Here is a 19,249-nt window from a genome sequence, read left to right on the forward strand (position 1 = left end):
TTGAAGATGTTGAAGATCGATGAAGATGTTGAAATTGATGAAGTTGAATGTATCAAAATCGCATTTTGCGGGGAGAAAAAGGGAAAGATAAGCAGTTTACAGTACCTTGTAATATTACTTACCATACGTCTTATCCCGGCTTATCGTGTGGAAAATGACAGTACCTGTATGTAATAACACTGACAATACACAAATACAGTCTACAGCCTAACTTTTTCTTTTCTCGCGCGTTCACAATTATCAAAAAACAACGTCGAGTCGGCTCCAACTTCGATGAAATTCGAGGACCGGAGCGAACTGATAGCTGAGATCTCCTTTGGCCTGCTGGGTTGCATCTTACTGAGCAGCTCACACTGTTGCCCTGCCCCGCGGCCCCTTTTTGCGCGGAAAGCAAAAGCCAGCCAAAACATCTAGCGCGTCTTCTGGTCGAACTACTTACTGGACTCGAATTACAGCAAGTTGACCAGGAGGACCTGCGAGACACTTCTCCCACCACTGAGAATAGCGAGATACCGTTGCAGACGAGACTGAACACCGATCGCGATACCATATATAATGGAAGCATCTGAGGACCGTGACTCAAGCCCGCTCTCCGAGGTAGGCAGCGAGGCCGCACCGAAGGAAGACCAGGGCCCTGCCAGACGGCAATCTGGGCGTGTTAGGCGGAAACCAGAGATATTCTCTTCACAAACATTCAATTCGAGCCGTCCAAAGCGGAAACGCCAGTCTGAGGGTCCCGATAACGAAGACGACGCGTCGAACGATGAATCCGGCGATGCGCAAGCGGAAGATGAGGATGACGAGGACGGACAGGACGAAGAAAGTGAAGAGAGTGAAGGAGAGCCTGATGATGAAGAACTAAGGGCACGCAGGCAGGTGAAGAAAAGGGCGTCGGCTGGCAAGAAACAGCAGAGCACGAAGTCAAAGGCAAAGCCGGCTACGAAGAAGCAAAAGATCACGAATGGGATATCGACAGAGCTCGCCTTACGTCCTATCATGAACGGCCAAAGGCCAAAGCCACCGAGTAAGAAGAAGAAGCCTCGGATGAGACAAAGTGAACTCGGTGATGAAGAGGGTCTATACGGTATGTACTCCTTATATTGTATATTGTATGTGTTCCTTTTTCCCTCGTGCTGTTGCTAACGCGAACTCAGCGGAGGTGTTTGGACGAGGTCACACTACTGAAGCCGTTGCGGCGGAATGGCTTACGAAATACGAAGAGCACAATATCAATGCAATGCGAGACTTGATCAATTTTATCCTGAGATGCTCCGGGACTGATATCAAAGTTGAAAGCACCGATATTGAGGACGTGGACAACGTTTCCAATCGCCTCACCGACATCCAGGAGGAGTACCAGGCGCAAGATATAACCGACTACCCACTTGTGTCAAAAGCAAAGAATCTCAAGTCATTCCAATCTGTCTTGACTAGCTTTTTCGATGACCTTATTCGGACCATCCACAGTGCCTCCATCCTCTATAGCGACCCAGCCCTATTCGAAAATATCCAAGCATGGGTCAGTTCAATGTCATCTGCGCCGATCAGACCATTCAGGCACACCGCTACAATAATCTCCTTGACCAATGACTACACTCTGCCACATTGCTAAAGAGGTGTCTTCTAGCGTGTCCAATTCCCGGACTCAGCTCGAGACTGAGCGCAAAAAGAAATCCGCGAACAAGGGAAGAATTAGTGCGCTACAAACCAAGATTAAGGAAGGACAGAAGAGACTAGAAACAATCGATGACATGCTTCGAGATTCTTTTGATGCTGTCTTTGTCCACCGATACAGAGATGTTGACCCTAAAATTAGACAAGAGTGTATGAGCCTTTTGGGTCTCTGGATCAGTCTGTACAAGGATATGTTTTTCGATGGCCAATATCTTCGATACCTTGGATGGGTTCTCTCGGACACGGTAGCAGCCACCAGATCGGTCGTTATCCACCAGCTACACAAACTGTTCCAGAGCAAAGATAATATCCCCGGCCTGCGAGGTTTCACCGAGCGTTTCCGGCCTAGAATAGTGGAAATGGCAATGAGGGATGCGGAACCCGGTGTTCGCGCTGCAACCGTGGAGCTACTAGACGTCATCCGTGATGCCGGCCTTTTGGAGCCTGACGACATCGACAGCATAGGTAGACTTGTATTTGACATTGAACCACGAGTGCGCAAAGCTGCCGGGAAATTTTTTGTTGCGAACATTGCCGATGTCTACGAATCTTCGATTGAGAGTATGGAGGAGGAGGTCAATGAATTCTTCGGTGAAGAAGATGAGGATAATCTTGATACCCCCAACCGATCCTGGATCAAGTTCAAGTGCCTTGTAGATATGTTACAAGTCTACGATACACAAGAGACTGAGCTGCATGATGAAAACGACCCGTCCACTTCTCAATACTCTCCGTTTGGCCGTTCGATGGGATCGAGATTCGTCCTGGCCACTGAATCGATTTACCCTCACTTCAAGGATTTCGAACACTGGGAATCTTTGGCCGCATACCTCCTTTATGACCATTCTCAGATATCAGAGCCTACAGATGACAATGACACAACGTCTGCGATTAAATGTCTATACAAGCTAGGTGAGGGACAGGAAACAATTCTACTGGAAGTCCTTGAGTGCGCTGTCAAACTGCACATTCAAGTAGTATCCAAATCGGATGTAGACAAGAAAGGAAGAAAGACAAAACAGTCGGTTCAGATGATGGAAGAACGACTCGAGTCCATCGCACACAACTTGTCTCAGGTAATACCCCGGCTCCTGAATAAATTTGGGGCCGTTCCAGAGGCTGCGTCTCCAGTTCTCCGGCTAGAACATCTGGTCAATCTCGATCTCATCCAGGAGATACAAAAGGACGCTGCAGCCTACTCCGACCTTTTGAACAATATAAATGAACAATTCTTAACACATTCTGACCAAGCGGTGCTAGCTGAGGCTACAGTCGCTTTCCTGCGAGCTCGATCCTCAGATGAGCTGAAGGAGGCCATGGAAGGCAAGATTCAGGAACTCTGGGATGACACAGTTGATTCTTTAAGCAATATAGTGGAAGGTAAAAAGGAGCCGGAAACCTTAAAGCTGCCAAAAGCTGCTCTTACTACGCTCTCTGGCACTGTAATGCGCATTTCGAACCTTGCTAGCATATCAGACTGCACCTCGACTCTAGAAACAGTACCCCAACCAACCTCGAAGAAACAAAATAAACGCGCTGAAGCCCCAGTTGACTTGCTTCTCTCGCTGGCAAAACGAGGTCTACGTGAAGAGGACGATGACGAAGATGTGAACAAACTTGAGCGAGATATTGCTTTGAATACATTCAAAACATTGTTGGTCTATTTTATGTGGAAGATCCAAAACTTGACCGCTGCTGTCACCACTGGCAGCAACCAAAGTGTTCATAATGCTGAATATTTCGAGTCTCTATCTCAGCGACGGGAATCCTTTATTGCAACACTTTCCGCTCTTATGCAACCCCATGGATCCGGTATAAAACATATCAAGCTCGCAGCTACGACGACATTACTTGACCTACAGACCGCCTTTGGCACCCTTCGCCATGCAGCGCCTCCTGGGAAGAACATCGCCGCCATGACCAAAGATAATCTGGCATTCCAAGTTCAAGAACTTCCCCAGGAGATCAGTCCAGAGACCCGCAATATCCTATCTCGACTTCACGATAACGCTGAGCAGACATTTGCCAAAAAATCAAAACGAAAGCTTGAAGTAGCAGCAGATGCTGAGCCGGCGGAGAGCGAAAGCGAAATGGACCTCAACTCCGACGATGAGGATGGTGATGAGAGTGATGCAGATGAAAACGAAGAGGAAGTTAAGCGTTCCCTGCTGCTGGCTGAGCAAAGACTATGCGAACTCACCGGTAAGATCATTCTCGCTATCATTGGTCGGGTGTTAGATGTGTCTGGACCTCAGGCAGGAAAACTGCGGCGTAAGTTACTCAGAAACAAATCACGCCTAGGTCAGAATTATAAAGAGGTTATATCGTACCTAGAAGACAGTCAAAAGGATGGCCCTGCAACCCGAAGACGAGTTGTGTCGAAGGGCAAAGAACCGGAGGGCCAGGAAGACGCCGGCGCAAACGGAATTACCCCAAACACTCGCAATGGGAAAGTCAAGTCTACCAAACTGGTAGAGGATGATGACGAAGAAGAGGAAGAGGGAGAAGAAGAAGAAGAAGCGATGGTCGGAGACGAAGATGATGAGGAGAACCTACGGGCCCGGGGCTTGATTGAAGATGAAGAAGAGCAACCAGCTGCCAGTGACGGCGAAGAAGAACGAGAAGAAGTCTCCCCTCCTCCAGATGAGGATGATATAATGGGAGATTAAACAAGATTATCCTCTGCCATCAAAACTAGAGTGACGATTTTATGACCTGGGATTTGATGGACTGGCTGATTTTCATCGACTGATTTTTACTCTCTTACAAAAGAACCATTTTTCTCTTACGGTTTGATTTAATCCGCCTGTACTTATACTTTAACCGCACTACCTTGACCCTCCTCAGTTTCGAACGTTTTATATGCCTGTTCACTTTATACCTTGATTTTCTCTACGACAGCCTCCCCCTATTGGTTTGAAGCAGGTATCCATCCCATTTACCCCTTTTCTCCTAGTAATGTAATATTTAGAGGCTTTCCATGTTACATTAATGTGTCTAACAGCACCAACCAACGTAAACTTCTTGTTTGTATATTGTTTAAAATATATTCACTTATGGATGGGATATGTTTATTATGGTGGCAAGGGACTGCTTGCGGTGCCAACTTCCCTGGTAAATAACAATAACAAAACTGGCAGTGATGCACGGCCGTATTTTCTATGCATCCACTGTGGAACATATAACGCATGCCGATGCAAGATTGTAGGCCCAACATTTGGTGAGAATCTCTCATAGTTGAATACAAACATATAGATACTGACAGTTAACATTATCTTCCACCGGTAGGCTTCTGGGTAGGAGTTCTGATGGCAGTATGTTAAGCCTCCAAAGCTTATCAGATACTGTCTAATGGCATATCTAGATTGTGTGCTATCCAGCTTCATTATTCTGCGGATGCTGTGCCACTGAAGTGGGCAAGAAGTGAGTCTCTCAACTGCAGCCTGGGTGATAACTAGGTATCTACGAATACGCAAGTTGACATGTTGGTGTTATATAGAGTCTTAAGGACGCCAGTCGATATCAACGAGTCTATAAGCCGAGCAATCCCATTTTGACGAATGATTACTGGCCTTGGATGTGTTATTGGCTCTACCAGACGCCGTTCAAGACGAATAGACCCCAGGGTCATGGCACACAAACGATTATGACTTGATACCCAGGTAGATGTTGGCAAGACAATGGTTTATTCAGGAGTTATTATTAGCGAGGCAGTTGGTTAAGGACTGCATACATTAGCTAGTAAATGCAAGGGATTCGAACTCCGTTCATAATTATAGCTATCTGCGTCTTTAGGGGACGGGAGTATCTACTCTCCATCGTACATGAGCCGCGACTTGCTTCCCTCTAGCCATCGTTTGCCAGCAGAATTCTCGTAGATGGTACTTTTGATCTCCCTCTTGCACCAGAAACGCCCACAGCTCGGATCACATAGGTCCTTTGCTAGCTGAGGGTTCTCTAGTATCTCTTCGTCAAGCGTGCCGGAGCATATCTCAATCTCAGCTGGTAGTCCTATGTCTCTAAAGTACAGACTTGTTCCACACTTTGAACAGAATCCGCGGCGTCCTTGGGCGCTGGATACGAACTCAGCGGGCGTTCCGTTCCATTTCACGGTGGATGGATGGAATGTGATGAAGTGAAGGATGATAGAGCCGGTTGCTTTGCGGCACTGTGTACACCAGCAGGTGTGAGGCTGGCAGGAAGCGTCAGCAAGTAGTTGTAGTTATATTAATGGTTACATGCTGGTAACAACTTACATCTGGAGGCCAGGAGATATCCTTTGGGATCTCAATGGTGTATTGGATCTCCTTGCATAGACATCCCCCGGTGAGCGTATCTGGTATTTTGCTGGACATTGTTAACATCGAGGTTCAATATATTGAATGATATAAAAGGAATGACGAGGGCTACATCTTGTATTCAACTACTTATTTATACGGGGTGGTATACGAGAACTAACCATATAAGAGTCAAGGCTTTCTATTGTAACTAATATTTACAGGGCAAATGATATATTAATAATACATAACGCGATGATTAAAAAAGGTAATAGCCAGACCTGTGCCTTGTGTAAACCGGAACCAAGACCAAAAGAAAACCGAGAGATGAATTTCTATCTTACATGGAAGTGAGCATCGACGTCATCTACCTGTACCCTCTGGAGTGACTCGCCATGCACGCAAGGGGAGTCTCTGAAGTTTCATCACGGCTCCTCGGATGAAAAACCAGAAAGTAATGGCGCCGATGGCCACGCATAATATATTCGTATAATAGAAGCCGTCACGGTCGACTCGGCATACGCCACCTCCAGCAGTGCAACGGTTCTTTTCTGCCTCGAGAGAACAGGAGAAAGGAGTGGTGACGGGAGACGCTACTCCCTGTGGGGCCTTGGATGGAGGTATACAGGTGGCGCTGTGGAGGCTATCGACGAGTTTGAGAACGAAGTATTTAGGGAATGTACCTCCAAGGTTTGAGACGCTGGTAAAATGGTTAGCAAAGAAGTATTGTTAGGTATTCGAAGGGAATTCATACGTTGCAAGTAAGGTCATGTAAGTTCCGCCAATCGTTGGGTCAGATATCTTTGCATGGAACGCAGAGCAGGAAACGAACATGATGGTGTTCATCGAGGTAGACAACAAATGCTCGCCGATAACTGCAAACATGTACCATCCGGGGACGGTGGCGCCAGGAGCGCTTGGATAAATCATGACAACGGCTTGTGCTAAGAGAGCGGCTACAAGTCGGCCTACGAACGACCAGCACCACAGCCTCATGGGGGTATACTCTGTCGACCACTTTCCAGCATAATACCCAAGGGCAAGCTCGAACGGAAAGTCAACAAGAACGACGAGGGCCATGTTATCTTGACCGAAGCCCTTGTCGATGAGCTTCAAGCTTGTCACGGCTTCGTTGGCCTGGAAGCCAATTTTGGCAATCAGATGTATGATGATGATAGTCTGGATGTTGCTAAGTTTCAGGATCTTCCACATGCTCCTGTATACTTCGACAATGCCGTCCCTATCCTTTGAGGTTTCCTCCTTTTTGAGCACGGCCAGTCCAATGGTAACGAGGAGGTACGCCCATCCCCAGAACTTCAGATAGCCACCCAGAGTGATGAGACCTTCATTCGACGGGGTAGAGCGGAACCATGTATTGGCGAAATGGGGGGAGTTGAACGCCAAGAAGACAGTGTATGAGAGGAAGTGTCCAGCCGTAAGGCCGACTGTCTGGGCGGTAGAGGCAAAGGCAATGTTCTGAGGTGAGATCAGAGAGATGGCCCAGCCGTCGACAGCAATATCCTGCGTTGCGCAGAGAAAGACAAGGAAAAACCACCATTTGGTAAACCCCCATATACCATCTCCCCCCTTATCGGCTGCCGCGGTCATCATGTTGGCAATGTGGCTACCAAGATATACCATGGCTAGGCCGGAGAAGGTCTGGATAGGCATAATCCAACTCTTTCGTCGTCCGACCCTTTGGCTCCAAACCGCGTCCACTATGGGACTCCATAGAAGCTTGAGAGAGTATGGGTATGATGCGAGCGAGAACACGCCTATCTGACCATACGAGAGGTTTGGTTTGAGGAGAAAAGGTACTGATCCCATGGCCAAACCCATAGGGACGCCCTGGAGGAAGTATAGCACGCATAACAGGAGGAAATTTCGCTTATCAGACGCCGGTAGATCGCTGAAGCTGGTGCTCACGGCCGCGGCAGACTGGGGAGTGGGCGGGGGAGAGTCGTCTAGGGAGAAGTCCGGCTGGCCCACCACCCTGGAGGTGTGTGTCGACGTCGATTCGAGGGAGACGCCCTTCTTGCGCATCTCTATCTGCGACTCCATGCTGCCGCCGGTGCTGGCGTGGCCGTTTGTGTGTAGGTTGAGGCTCTGCCGACTGGCTCGTTTTCTCACAGAACCGTTCTTGCGTTTCATTTGGGTCTTCACGATGTCGAAACCGGGTAAAATGAGGGACTGGGTGTATATGCACGAGAGCGCCGGTGAGGCTATCAGACTAACTAGTTATCCCGGAGAATTTATGTGGAGAAGGGACAAGACATGGTGTCGCTTCGATCTATCTAGAGCACAGAGAAGGGCCGCGACGGACTATAAGTATGGTACACGGTTCGGCCTAGAGAACAGGTGTCAGTAAGTGCTTGGGCCACGGAAGAGGATACGAGCAGCGTCTAGTTACCCAGTATATAAGCCAATTTACTCCGTATCCGAGTGAATCCCCCCTCTGGCGCCTGTGAAGTCGGCTTGCAAGGTGCATAGTTGTCCTTTCGCGGACGAAAAAAGTCGTAGGTCGATCGCGACGGTTGCTGACTAAGCCGGTTGTTTACATTTGACCGTCAAAGTCGACGACATCACATTCAACTTACTCCGTAACACCGACATCAACGACAGATACGTGGATGGTGGTAAACACGATGGCGATGGTGGAAGAAGGCCAACCAGCCGCGTTGGATGAGGAGATATCCGCTGTGCGCGAAGAAAGTAGGTATTTTCTTGGAATATTCGTTGTGTTGAACCAGCTAACTGTGAACCCAGTTCGAAAACTCACGGCGCGAAGACAAATCCTCTCGGCCAGTCTGCTGTCTAGTAGTACAGTTAGAAATAGCCTTGAGTCGCATCTCCTGAGCCAGGTCGATTCTGGTGCGCCATCTGCCATTGTCGAGTCCGGGAGACACGCCGAGACAAACCACCATCGCATAGTGTTTTCAACTACTTCATTTCCATTCAAAGACCCATCACCTCATACAGACTCGCCTGAACTATTGGGCGTTCGAATTGATGTTAATGTTCGTGATGGTACCTTTGTGAAGCCATATTATCTACTCCTTAGACGCACAGGAGACGAGCGCAAGTCGCTACAAATACACCGGCATACCATACCAGTTTTCATACCGCTGAAGCATCTGGAACAGAAATATCTCCCGGGACAGGCACCGAATGATGACTCCGATGGGCTATTGAAGCCGTGGAAAAGAAAGAAACAAAACCTCAAGGGCTTGGTACGGGAACTGCGCCGAGAGCTTGTCACATGGCACCTGCGGAGAGATGTTATTATTTTACTACAGGAACAACTGGGCATCCTCGACTTAAATTCGAATGATATACCCACTAGTACGCCTGCGCATAAACTCGGAATATTGTCCGTCGCTGCTGCGTCGATTGAAGCTAGGTACATACGCTTCCAGTGGCAGGATGGACGCATAGGCAGAGTCAAGGTATGCAATCGGGGCTTGGTTGAAAGGGTTATTATCATAGGCGACAATGGCCGTGACAAGATAACTGAAACGACGATCGCTGGGGGTGATTTTCGAGCTGAAGGTATCGTGCAACGGCTCCTTGACAGCAAAACATAACAATATCAGCTTACTACTGATTCTCCACGATAATACTAAAAAGAGGTGTTCATCCCAATCAAACTACAAGCCAATGATTGAAGAAAACACCAAAGTCAATTTTGATCTTCCTTTAGCGTCCGCCTAGGACGACGGTGTTACTATATACATCATCGGATTAAGATACCCGCTCAATATAAACAATAGCTGCGCCATGTGCTGGCCGTCAAGAGCTGACGGCTAATCTAGAACTGGAACTCCTCCATGCGCTTGGTGGTTGGTTTATAGCAGTCGGTACGGAAAGAGCTGATCTTGTTGTCCATACCGATCATACCAAGGTCGTAGACACGAATGTTGCGGCACCAGCTCTGACCAAGGCCATCGGTGCAGCCAAGGCCGTTGAAGGGGACGAAGCAACAGCGGGTGTTGTGTGTTGGGTCATCGGAGTACCACTCGATGGAGGAGATTTTGTTGTTAAGATCACCAACGCTGTGACAGGCACTTCCGGAAGCGCCCGGTCCACCAGCAGTGAACTTGGGACCCTCAGAGTTCTGGAGCTGGTAGGCATTCAAACGCCAGGCGTTGGCGGAAGAAGCGAAGGCAATGGCGGCAACCGCAATGACGGGAGATGAGATCTTCATTTTGGCAAAGGTGGACTGCACATGCACAGTGTTAGGAACGTGTCTGGATCTCTGGGTAAAGGGTATAGATCAACGGGAATCGGCTTACAGCTGATCGTTGTGGTGGTGACAGGTTGTTTTTGAGACTGGATGGATTGCGGGATTGCTTGCTGGTTTCAAGGTCAGATTGGTGGCATCAAGCCAGACCTTTTATACCTGAAGTTGACCATGCCGTATCTCAAGATATTCACATCGCCCAGCTTCGACGGCCATAACCACGTTCTATCCCATACAGCACCAATTGGCCAAACAATGCCTTGACTGGAGTTTGGCGACCTCTGGGCTTCCTTGACCTCTGGGCTCCATCCCGTATTTCCCAATGTTACCCTCGGAGCAATATCATGATTATATTGCGGATATAGAGATGCATAGGCAGCTGTGATAGACTCAAACTGGAGAGTCGGTCGAGTTATTTAGATGCTGCCACGGACGATTTAAGGAGAATCAGTACTTATGTCCGTTCTAGCACACGAGCTCGTATCTCCCAAAGATACTCAAACCCCTCTTGGTACGTTGTTTTATACCACGTGTGTCATATCCTGCTGTGAATGTAGCTATTAAAGCGGCCTGCCGAAGTAGGATTGAATATTGAGTGGGAAGTTTCTCTTAAACACCCACAATCATCTCGTATTGAGGCTGCCGTTCCCCACTGTTTGGTTGATATGTTTATTTTTAGTTTGAGGACCACTGAATGAGACGATAACTCCAGCAGAGCCGGATCGACGTGATTATCAATGATATTCTTAGTGGTATGATATTAATTCTGCTTGTAGGGACGCGCCTATACAACATCCTTTATTAAACCGCCAGGCGCAAAGACACTAAATGACAGATCTGACAACCAAGAAATACGAAACTATGCTACCGTTAAGCTGCTGTCCGGTAAGCCGAGTCCTTGGGGTACGAGAAGAGTTGGTCATCGGATTTTTATGTTCTAGAGACCATTGCGGGATATCATACTTTAGCTAGCGAGCTCTTCCATATGTAGGGATGTTACTGGAGAGAGTACTGGCATCTTTTAACCATTTACTGCAAAAAGAGGTCCCGCATAAACTGCACCCATAGGACAGTATTGGAGAGTAAAGCATCAAACATGTGGCGATGCGAAGGTTTGGACATGGAAGGGTAGATACCTAGCCAAGGTTATCTATACACTGCGTGGAAGTAGATTTTCATTGGATTGGTAGTTTTATACCCTCCACTATTTGCTTTTAACACAAAGGATATTGCAACATTCAAATATCCGAGGCGAGGCCATCGTATTCGCCTTCGTTGAATGATATTGTAGGCAAAGGGCCATAAGTCAGCCCAGTCTCCTCCTCCAACCTCTTTCTCGCAATCCTTTCCTCCAGTTCCCACCTATAGATAAGTTCCCGTTTCTTGCCATCTAACCATGCCAACACTGCCACGGTTTCATTTTGTTTTTGCCTTTCAAGATTCTCCAAAATTTCTCTGTTCTTCTTAGCAAGTTCAATAGAATCAAGCTCCATCGCCTGCCATGACTCTTCAAAAGCCCTGGCTTGTCTATCCCTCAGGACTTTTATTTTCGATCGATGCAGTGCGTCAAGCGTAGCAAGTTCGTGGTAGCTTTGGAATAAGCGTCTTCGTTTCTGGTTAGTAAACTCGCGTGGTTGGAGATTGGCATAGAAATCATTTTTATCGGATGATAGGCTAGGAGGTGGAGTACTGAAGTATGCCTCCATGTGTCGTATGCTGGTTTGGAGAGATTTTTTCTCATGCTGTAGCTCTGCAACAAGGGATATTTCAGCAACGAGGTCCCTCTCCTCAATCCGGGCTGCTCTAACAGCGTTCTTTACGGACTCGTTAGTATGCAACTCTTCAACATTGAAAAATGATCTTTTCTTAGGGATTGCTTGCCTGGGACTCAAGTGCCGCTTCGTTTTCGTGATTCTGCCTCCGCTTCGCTTCAATAAGGGCATCATGTTTTGTTCTAATAGAGTTTATAGATTGACCCTTGAATTGCAGATGCCTTTTCTTTTGGCCTTCATGAATCTCTCGCAAGGTTATCAGAATTGAGCATGATAGGCTTCGGGCGACTGAGTCCATATCAATCAGTTCTTCGGTTTCGGGAATTTCCAGCTGAGCTGGAGATGGGGCCTCGGATGAAGCCGCAGACTCTACTCTGGCCTCGACAGTGTAGTCTTGAGGGAATATATGTAAAGCGCTGGGGGGAGGTGGGGGTTTTGATAACACGGCATCCGGCACGGATAACCGCTTCTTAAAAAGAGGGAATCGGGATATTATCGACTGTCTAAAGCCAGTGGTAAACCGATGATCTTGGAAATATGAGGCGTCGAACGAGTGTCTGGTTGGAGCAGGGCTAAAGATGGAGAGTTTCTGATGTTTCTCGCCCTCTTTGCATGTAGGCGGACAGGTTGCCATTGATGAGACGGAATGAGCACTACTGGGCACTCTTTGAGTTGAGGACGACACCGACGAAGGAATAGTGACTTGACTGGGTGATACCAGGGTTGACGAGGTTGTTGTCGAAGAAGAGCAAGTTTCCGAGGTAGGCTCCAGCCTTCCGTTTGGCTTTACGCTGTCGCCCTTGATAGACAAGCCGAGATCCAGTGCTTGTTGACGAAGAATTTCGAGTTCTTCTACTTCAACCTCCTCCTTTGACAGCCGCAGTACATATTCACGATAACTTGATTCGTATGGTAGGGTATCCGGGTGAGCCGTTGGAAACCCCTCCTGGTTTGCCATGGCTGGCGGGTTCGTTAAAGACAATGGAATTCAATTGTTTTTTATCTGCTTGGTCCAGGTAGTTAATGGTGCGGATGTAGATGTTGATGAACGGAGGGTTATTCTAGTTATACGACAGCCTCGATTCCAACAGGAACATTGGCCGAAAAACCTAAGACACCGTGTGCCAGTATTTTTGTATAACTACCTGAAACACGGAAGAATAACTTGTCGGTTGTCGAGGCAAATCAGTCCCACCTATATTTATGGCGAAGCGAAGGTTGTGGACTTATGTTACTGTAGGAGACGGCGACTAAAACCCCGAGTGACGCCAGCAGGAGATCTCCCTTGCATGGAAAATAAGAAAAAAACAAGGCCACCTCAGGAGCAATTATTCTGTATATACCTGACAAGTTCTGGAGCCGCACAGGCGAACAGATCTCAGATATATAGAATCCCGTGTAAGTTCAATATGCACGTCATGGGTGGCTTCCCTGGTTCGGTGCTGGCGGAAGGACCACTCTCTGGTTGATGATTAAGCTCCGCACCATATATCGCCTGGCCAAAGGTAAAATCGACTGTCCCGATGTCCAAAAGGCGAGTTGACGCTGTAGATCAGTGATTGAAAGATGTCTGTCCTTTTTCATCGTTGGGGGTTTCCCCCCTTTTCTCATTTCTCCTCTCGCTGCGTCAACTCCTTGTCCACATGCAAACGCCCGCTAGGCCGCCTTTCACTAGGCGTATACGGAGTATATCCTGTCTTCTTTTCTTTTTCCTTTTCTCCTTTAAACCCTCTTCGCCAATACCTTTCTGGCGAAGGAGGGCTGCCGCTTATCATGTGATAGGGAAATATCTACCCAACCGCCTTGTTGCCCGGTTCACACCGCCAGAGTATGCATGAACATCTTGGAGAGCGACATGGAAGTGACAGGGTGGCATTCGTCCGATACACCCGTCAGGGCGTCTCTCCTGCGCCCTCGCTGTGTTCACCGGTACTTGGTACCTCAAAGCTCGTTGAACGGGACGGAGTATTCACCCGTCCAGGACCAGGAGCCATCTGTAACGCGCTTGACCGCTACCACGGGAGCTGTTCAAAGGCGAATAGCGAGAAGAACTGAAGTTCCTGGCCATAGAGCCATCCGGAGTGCCAGGCCAAGTTGTTAGATGTAACAGAAACCGGTTAACTGTTAACTGTTGGCAGGTTGGTACATTTAGTATCCGTACGGAGTATGGTCGTGTAGATATATCAAGACAGGGGTCTCCTGCTGGTGGGGTGGATGAGCTGTTTGCATGATTCCCTGGGGACGCAGTCAAGCAGCCAGTTGGCAGTCGGTGATGTGCCCGATCCTTGTAGCAGCTTGCATAAAGTAGCACTTTTATACCTTCCGCCGCAAATCCCCCAACCTCTGTCTCGCTCGCTGGCGCCGGGCGGCCTTTGATGCTGCTGCTTTGGCTTTGCAGAGCTACCAACCCAGCGGGCAGACTAGAGCTAACCCCGGTCAGACGCTTTCATACGTATAATAAAATATACGCACGCACCGGGATGCTGCTATCTCCACCGGCGGCTTGTCCATCCTGTCTCATCCTAGCCTCCTTTGTTTAAATATTAATTTTTTATATTCATCGTCAACTTTTTTGTCCCTTTTCGTTGTTGTTTTTCTTTTCTTTTTCTTTTTTGTTGATACGAGCACGTGATACAGGTCTGGGCATATTACGTAATACAATAACACTCGACGTCAAAACAGACGAACTTGGGATAACGAGCAGCAACAAGAGACCAAGTCATAGATATACGGCGCATAGCATGCAGGATCTGCTATACTAACCGCCCTGCTACATGCTATTTAGCTAACATGGCTACCCAGGACTTCGCCGGTGACCCCAGATTCACCGTGTTCATTCGCCTGCCGTTCCCGCGAGGCGACTTCGTTGATCCACCACCGGTGAGCTCCAGCGTCCATGGATCTATAACTAGATCGTTAACTATCACCGGTGGCTCAGCTCTAAGCGCTAATTTGCTTGAGATAGGTGAACTGGGATGCCGGTAATGATAGAATATTATGGGATGTTCTCTCTGTAGCCCCCAAAGAAGGGGTAGACTGTGAGTTGCTGGCTCTAATACCCCCTGGTTAGCGTTATAGAGACTGCTAACACTCGTATGTAGGGAAAGCTCTGTATGTAGTACAACAACACGCCTTGTCATGACTACTTCAGCTAATTAGTGGCTTCTAGCGCCGAGAAGTTCAATGTCACCCTTCCATTCTTGCTCCAACATGTTGCCTGGCTATATGATCGGCGCCTGTCTCAAGTAAGGGCGCAGTTTCGGAGAGTCGGGCACCAGAACCCCCTTTCCGGGCAGGCTACATCTGCCGGTGGCGGTACTCCAGGTGGCAGTGTGCCCATGTATAGATCTGGTAGTGACGGTATGGACCATTTAGTGTAGAAATATTGTTGGTGCTGATATCAAGCTAACCAAATAATCGCTCTTGGTCAGGATCTCGCATACAATCTAGGCTGTTCGCGCTTCAGCGAGACATATCAGCAGCTAAGGCAGATAGCAGCAGCCCGCAGACTCCAAATATATCCCAGGGTTGGTTTCATATTAACCTCTTACAGAGATATTGGTCGATGTTGACGCCCTTCAATAGCCCCGAATTTTCCCCGTCCAACCCCGATTAGAAACCATTCGTCTGGAGATGCCGTGATCACACTACCGAAACCATATAGGCGAAGCTCGGGCGAAGTGCCTCAGTTAAGAGGAAGAGGAGAGCCAAAAACGAATGCCCTACCACCTTTGTCTCCACGGGGGGACGAAGACAGCCCTGAACCTTTATCCTCATCAAGTTCAAGCTCAGACTCCGACGAAGACTCCAACCGGCCGCAATATAGACGGTATGGGAAATTCTCCATGGTCCAGAAACGAGCACCCCCAAAGAACGAGGAGGAAGACGACGAGGAGGACTCTCCTGCTTTTCTCCCACTTGAATCTATACATGAGACCGGGAAAGCTGCATCCCTTGGTGACCCCGCAGCAACGTTACGCGAAACGCCCGATCATATCAAACATCAAAGTCGACAAGTATCGGGCGCCGCCACGCCGCCGGCAAAGGCAAAGCAAGAACTGCCATCATCCACAACTAGCTCTAGTTCTGGCATGGCAGCAGCATCACCTGCCAACGGGCCGTCCGCATCCCGCCGCCCCGCCGCCCCAGTCGGACCCTTAAGCCCACGGCGAACTGCAGAGCTAGCCGGACGGAGTCCTCATGGACGTGGTAGCGAAGGCACTCCTAGTATGGGAAGCAGTTTTAGCGATTTGGATGGTACGTTGTAATTAATGTTAAGCGGGCTCAAAGCTCTTGCCCTCTTCTTCCCCCTCTTCTAGTTGCCCATTTTGGTAAGCGGTATGCTAACTTAATGTCTCATTCTAATATTGCTTAGATGCTAGTGTTTCCCAGTCTGCATTAGAAGAAGCTCTCTTGAGTAATATGCGTAGTGGTGTTACCAGCCGGATGAGTACTATCAGCCAGGCTCTACGTAGCAGATACCTCTAAATACCCCCTCTCTGACATTAACATCTCATGGTTGTATGTATTTTCTACACATAAATCATTCACAGCTGACACATGTTGCGTGTATCGGTGATGCGTTGTCGCAGGGCAACTGTCTGGGATCATTTGGACACATGGTGATACTTTGATTTTCTTGCAGGCTCATTTTTGGGTCATGCCGCTACTCCCCGGATCTAAACACACCTCTTTTGAACCCAACCGGAGCATCCCACACCTGTATATTCCGCTGGAACTAAAACTTCAGGGTTAGAATTCATGGATTCCTGCCCGATGAAGGTTGCCGTTTTGCAGGCTGTTTGGATATCCGGGTCGCCTCTCGCTTTTACACCTTCCACGCCCTACCAATATCATACCCCGCGATTATACACAAAATACTTGGAGTCAAAGTTGCTGGTTGTATGCCCACGGCAAAGATAACCTTATCTTTGATTAATAGTATTTGCAGCGTCTCTGGCTCTATAGGCTGGTAGTTGACCCTCCGATTTGTTTCTATGGAATCAAAATGAATACCATCATCCTCACCTGTTCCGATTCGAAGAATGGCTAGCTGAAAGGCAATGAACACCATGGGTGTCCTTGATGGATGGACGAATCTACAACAGTCCTAGTCCTCCCGTGCTGCAGCTTGGATCGATATTTTTTACAGAATATTTTTCGATACGTTAATGTTGATATGAAATGCCCCGCGGCCGCGGGCCCAAGTGATCAGTGTTATTCATCTAGCAGCCCGATAATATTCGCCATGAGGTTTTCGAATATCAGAGATAGGATTTCCAATACCCCTCAAAGACAGGATAGCCAGCACAGAGAAATAACACCTACCAGACACATCCCCAGCAGTTGATTTTAAATTTTTGAAAGCATAATAGCGGTTGTTCTATAGCTAGAACGCCCTGTCAGGCCCTTAAATTTAGTCCACCAAGCATGGATTAAGCTTGTTAACGCCATTTTTCGTTATTTAATTTGCCCCTATCAACAATATCAAAAGGCCTTCTTATAGTGAATTCTCCTTTTCTCCCACCAAAGTAAACGTCTGCTTAGTCATCAAAACCGCCGTAGATTCGCTCTCTAGTTAGCCGAGGCATAACTCTAATGCTGCGTGTCCCAGAAAAGAAATTCAAACCTCGAGCAAAAACATCTAGCAAGAGTTGACGATATTCATTCATTGCCGGCAAGTAATATACGATCTTCGTCCTTCATTGTGATAACATACTGGATTGGCCGTGAGGATTATCTTTCTTCGTCTCCCCAAGTGCTCTATAGTGTCACCTTTCGATGGTCTTGCGCCGTGCCCCGCCAATGATAAGATATACAAAGTAGGATCTGGAACCGCTAAGGATCAATCGCCTATATAAAGAACTCGCCGAAGAAGCGCAGTCATACCTTTCAAATATATACATCCAACTACAGCCGGAGGCAAAGAGAACAATACAGCAATCACTTTATATCCGCCGAGTTTAATATCGATATCTCGTCGCCACCCTCTTTGGCGGCTAGATATCTCCTACTATATCCCGAAGTAAATAAATCATCGCTACCATGTCTCAAGCAGCTCATATAGCTCCGTCAACACAGACCCTGACTCCCGAGGAAGCCGAATCTTATTATTTCAAAATCAACCCGCCGCCTCCATCGTTGCAAGAACATTATGAGTTGGCAAAAGAGTTCATAAACAGACATGTTCAGACCGGCCGAAGATTGGTCCTCGTCACTTCAGGAGGGACAACAGTACCACTTGAGACACAGACAGTCAGATTCGTGGACAACTTTTCTGCCGGTACTCGTGGAGCTACTTCTGCTGAGTATTTCTTGCAAGAGGGATATGCAGTGATATTCTTACACCGGCAATTCAGCTTGCTTCCATATTCAAGACATTTCAGCCATTCGACCAATTGTTTCCTCGATTTCATGGATGAAGGCAACTCTTCTTCTGACTCTTCAAATACGAATAGTAATGGAGATGGCCCTATCATCGTACGATCGGAATACCAGGATGAAATGCGCAAGGTTCTGCGACAGTACCGATATGCTAAGGATAACGATCTCCTACTTGTCCTTCCCTTCGTCACGGTGACGGAATACCTGTACGAACTCCGATCACTCGCCAACCTGATGCAGCCCCTCGGCCCCAATGCTCTCTTTTACCTTGCTGCGGCTGTTTCAGATTTCTTTATCCCTCGTGACAGGATGGTAGAGCATAAGATCCAGTCGTCCAACGAGCCAGTTACCAATAAGGAGAAGTCGGATCCAAACAGGGCGGATTCTGGTATTGATCCAGACTCAATTTATACTGGATTTAATGACCCAAAGCCCCCAACGCATGGCAAAAAGCTTATTATCGACCTTGATCCCGTTCCTAAGTTCTTGCATCGGCTGGTTGACGGCTGGGCGCCGACGGGCAGCATGGTGGTTAGCTTTAAACTTGAGACAGATCCAGATCTACTTATATCCAAGTCTGAGCAAGCGCTGCAGCGGTATGCACATCATTTGGTTATTGGTAACCTACTGTCAACCCGCAAATGGGAGGTTGTATTTGTGAGCCGAGATAAGGCGACGGGCAAATTTGGCCTGAAGTGGGTTCGCGTTCCGAAATCGAGTACAAGGATGAGAAAGGGCAGTGTTGCCGGAGGTGGAGGCGTGCCTCAACTGCAGCCGGATGTGGAAATTGAGAGCTTGATTATTCCGGAATTGAAGAAGGCGCATAGTGAGATGATTGAGACCTTTAGAAAGACGAAAGAATCAAATTGAACAAAGGGTGGCATTGTGGAATCCATATGTAT

General features: G+C 47.9%; 10 protein-coding genes across 10 annotated transcripts; 5 read left to right on the plus strand and 5 right to left on the minus strand.

The window, feature by feature from the left end:
* Positions 1-555: 555 nt before the first annotated feature.
* MGYG_05440 (mitotic cohesin complex) lies at positions 556-4,343 on the plus strand (the record flags this gene model as incomplete). Its single annotated transcript, XM_003172809.1, has 4 exons — positions 556-1,084; positions 1,155-1,519; positions 1,617-3,945; positions 3,976-4,343. 4 exons carry the CDS (start codon positions 556-558, stop codon positions 4,341-4,343), a joined length of 3,591 nt encoding a protein of 1,196 aa, XP_003172857.1.
* A 391-nt stretch (positions 4,344-4,734) lies between these two features.
* Positions 4,735-5,231, plus strand: MGYG_05441 (hypothetical protein; the record flags this gene model as incomplete). Its single annotated transcript, XM_003172810.1, has 4 exons — positions 4,735-4,894; positions 4,963-4,988; positions 5,039-5,097; positions 5,174-5,231. 4 exons carry the CDS (start codon positions 4,735-4,737, stop codon positions 5,229-5,231), a joined length of 303 nt encoding a protein of 100 aa, XP_003172858.1.
* A 251-nt stretch (positions 5,232-5,482) lies between these two features.
* MGYG_05442 (hypothetical protein) lies at positions 5,483-6,029 on the minus strand (the record flags this gene model as incomplete). Its single annotated transcript, XM_003172811.1, has 2 exons — positions 5,483-5,866; positions 5,931-6,029. The coding sequence occupies 2 exons, from the start codon at positions 6,027-6,029 to the stop codon at positions 5,483-5,485; spliced, it is 483 nt and encodes a 160-aa protein (XP_003172859.1).
* Positions 6,030-6,314: 285 nt separating this feature from the next.
* MGYG_05443 (acetyl-coenzyme A transporter 1) lies at positions 6,315-8,102 on the minus strand (the record flags this gene model as incomplete). Its single annotated transcript, XM_003172812.1, has 2 exons — positions 6,315-6,651; positions 6,706-8,102. The coding sequence occupies 2 exons, from the start codon at positions 8,100-8,102 to the stop codon at positions 6,315-6,317; spliced, it is 1,734 nt and encodes a 577-aa protein (XP_003172860.1).
* A 494-nt stretch (positions 8,103-8,596) lies between these two features.
* Positions 8,597-9,535, plus strand: MGYG_05444 (hypothetical protein; the record flags this gene model as incomplete). The annotated part of the gene is made up of 2 exons (XM_003172813.1): positions 8,597-8,663; positions 8,718-9,535. 2 exons carry the CDS (start codon positions 8,597-8,599, stop codon positions 9,533-9,535), a joined length of 885 nt encoding a protein of 294 aa, XP_003172861.1.
* Positions 9,536-9,759: 224 nt separating this feature from the next.
* Positions 9,760-10,155, minus strand: MGYG_05445 (hypothetical protein; the record flags this gene model as incomplete). Its single annotated transcript, XM_003172814.1, has 1 exon — positions 9,760-10,155. One exon carries the CDS (start codon positions 10,153-10,155, stop codon positions 9,760-9,762), a length of 396 nt encoding a protein of 131 aa, XP_003172862.1.
* Positions 10,156-11,429: 1,274 nt separating this feature from the next.
* MGYG_05446 (hypothetical protein) lies at positions 11,430-12,921 on the minus strand (the record flags this gene model as incomplete). Its single annotated transcript, XM_003172815.1, has 2 exons — positions 11,430-12,145; positions 12,168-12,921. 2 exons carry the CDS (start codon positions 12,919-12,921, stop codon positions 11,430-11,432), a joined length of 1,470 nt encoding a protein of 489 aa, XP_003172863.1.
* Positions 12,922-14,060: 1,139 nt separating this feature from the next.
* MGYG_09086 (hypothetical protein) lies at positions 14,061-14,474 on the minus strand (the record flags this gene model as incomplete). The annotated part of the gene is made up of 3 exons (XM_003172816.1): positions 14,061-14,084; positions 14,125-14,383; positions 14,440-14,474. 3 exons carry the CDS (start codon positions 14,472-14,474, stop codon positions 14,061-14,063), a joined length of 318 nt encoding a protein of 105 aa, XP_003172864.1.
* Positions 14,475-14,753: 279 nt separating this feature from the next.
* On the plus strand, positions 14,754-16,451 carry MGYG_05447 (Atg29p; the record flags this gene model as incomplete). Its single annotated transcript, XM_003172817.1, has 6 exons — positions 14,754-14,843; positions 14,929-15,001; positions 15,123-15,323; positions 15,395-15,490; positions 15,549-16,220; positions 16,339-16,451. 6 exons carry the CDS (start codon positions 14,754-14,756, stop codon positions 16,449-16,451), a joined length of 1,245 nt encoding a protein of 414 aa, XP_003172865.1.
* A 1,557-nt stretch (positions 16,452-18,008) lies between these two features.
* On the plus strand, positions 18,009-19,217 carry MGYG_05448 (phosphopantothenate-cysteine ligase; the record flags this gene model as incomplete). Its single annotated transcript, XM_003172818.1, has 1 exon — positions 18,009-19,217. The coding sequence occupies one exon, from the start codon at positions 18,009-18,011 to the stop codon at positions 19,215-19,217; it is 1,209 nt and encodes a 402-aa protein (XP_003172866.1).
* Between the last annotated feature and the right edge of the window lie 32 nt (positions 19,218-19,249).

This window comes from Nannizzia gypsea, genomic scaffold (assembly GCF_000150975.2).
Source record: "Nannizzia gypsea CBS 118893 supercont1.4 genomic scaffold, whole genome shotgun sequence".
NCBI lineage: Eukaryota > Fungi > Ascomycota > Eurotiomycetes > Onygenales > Arthrodermataceae > Nannizzia > Nannizzia gypsea.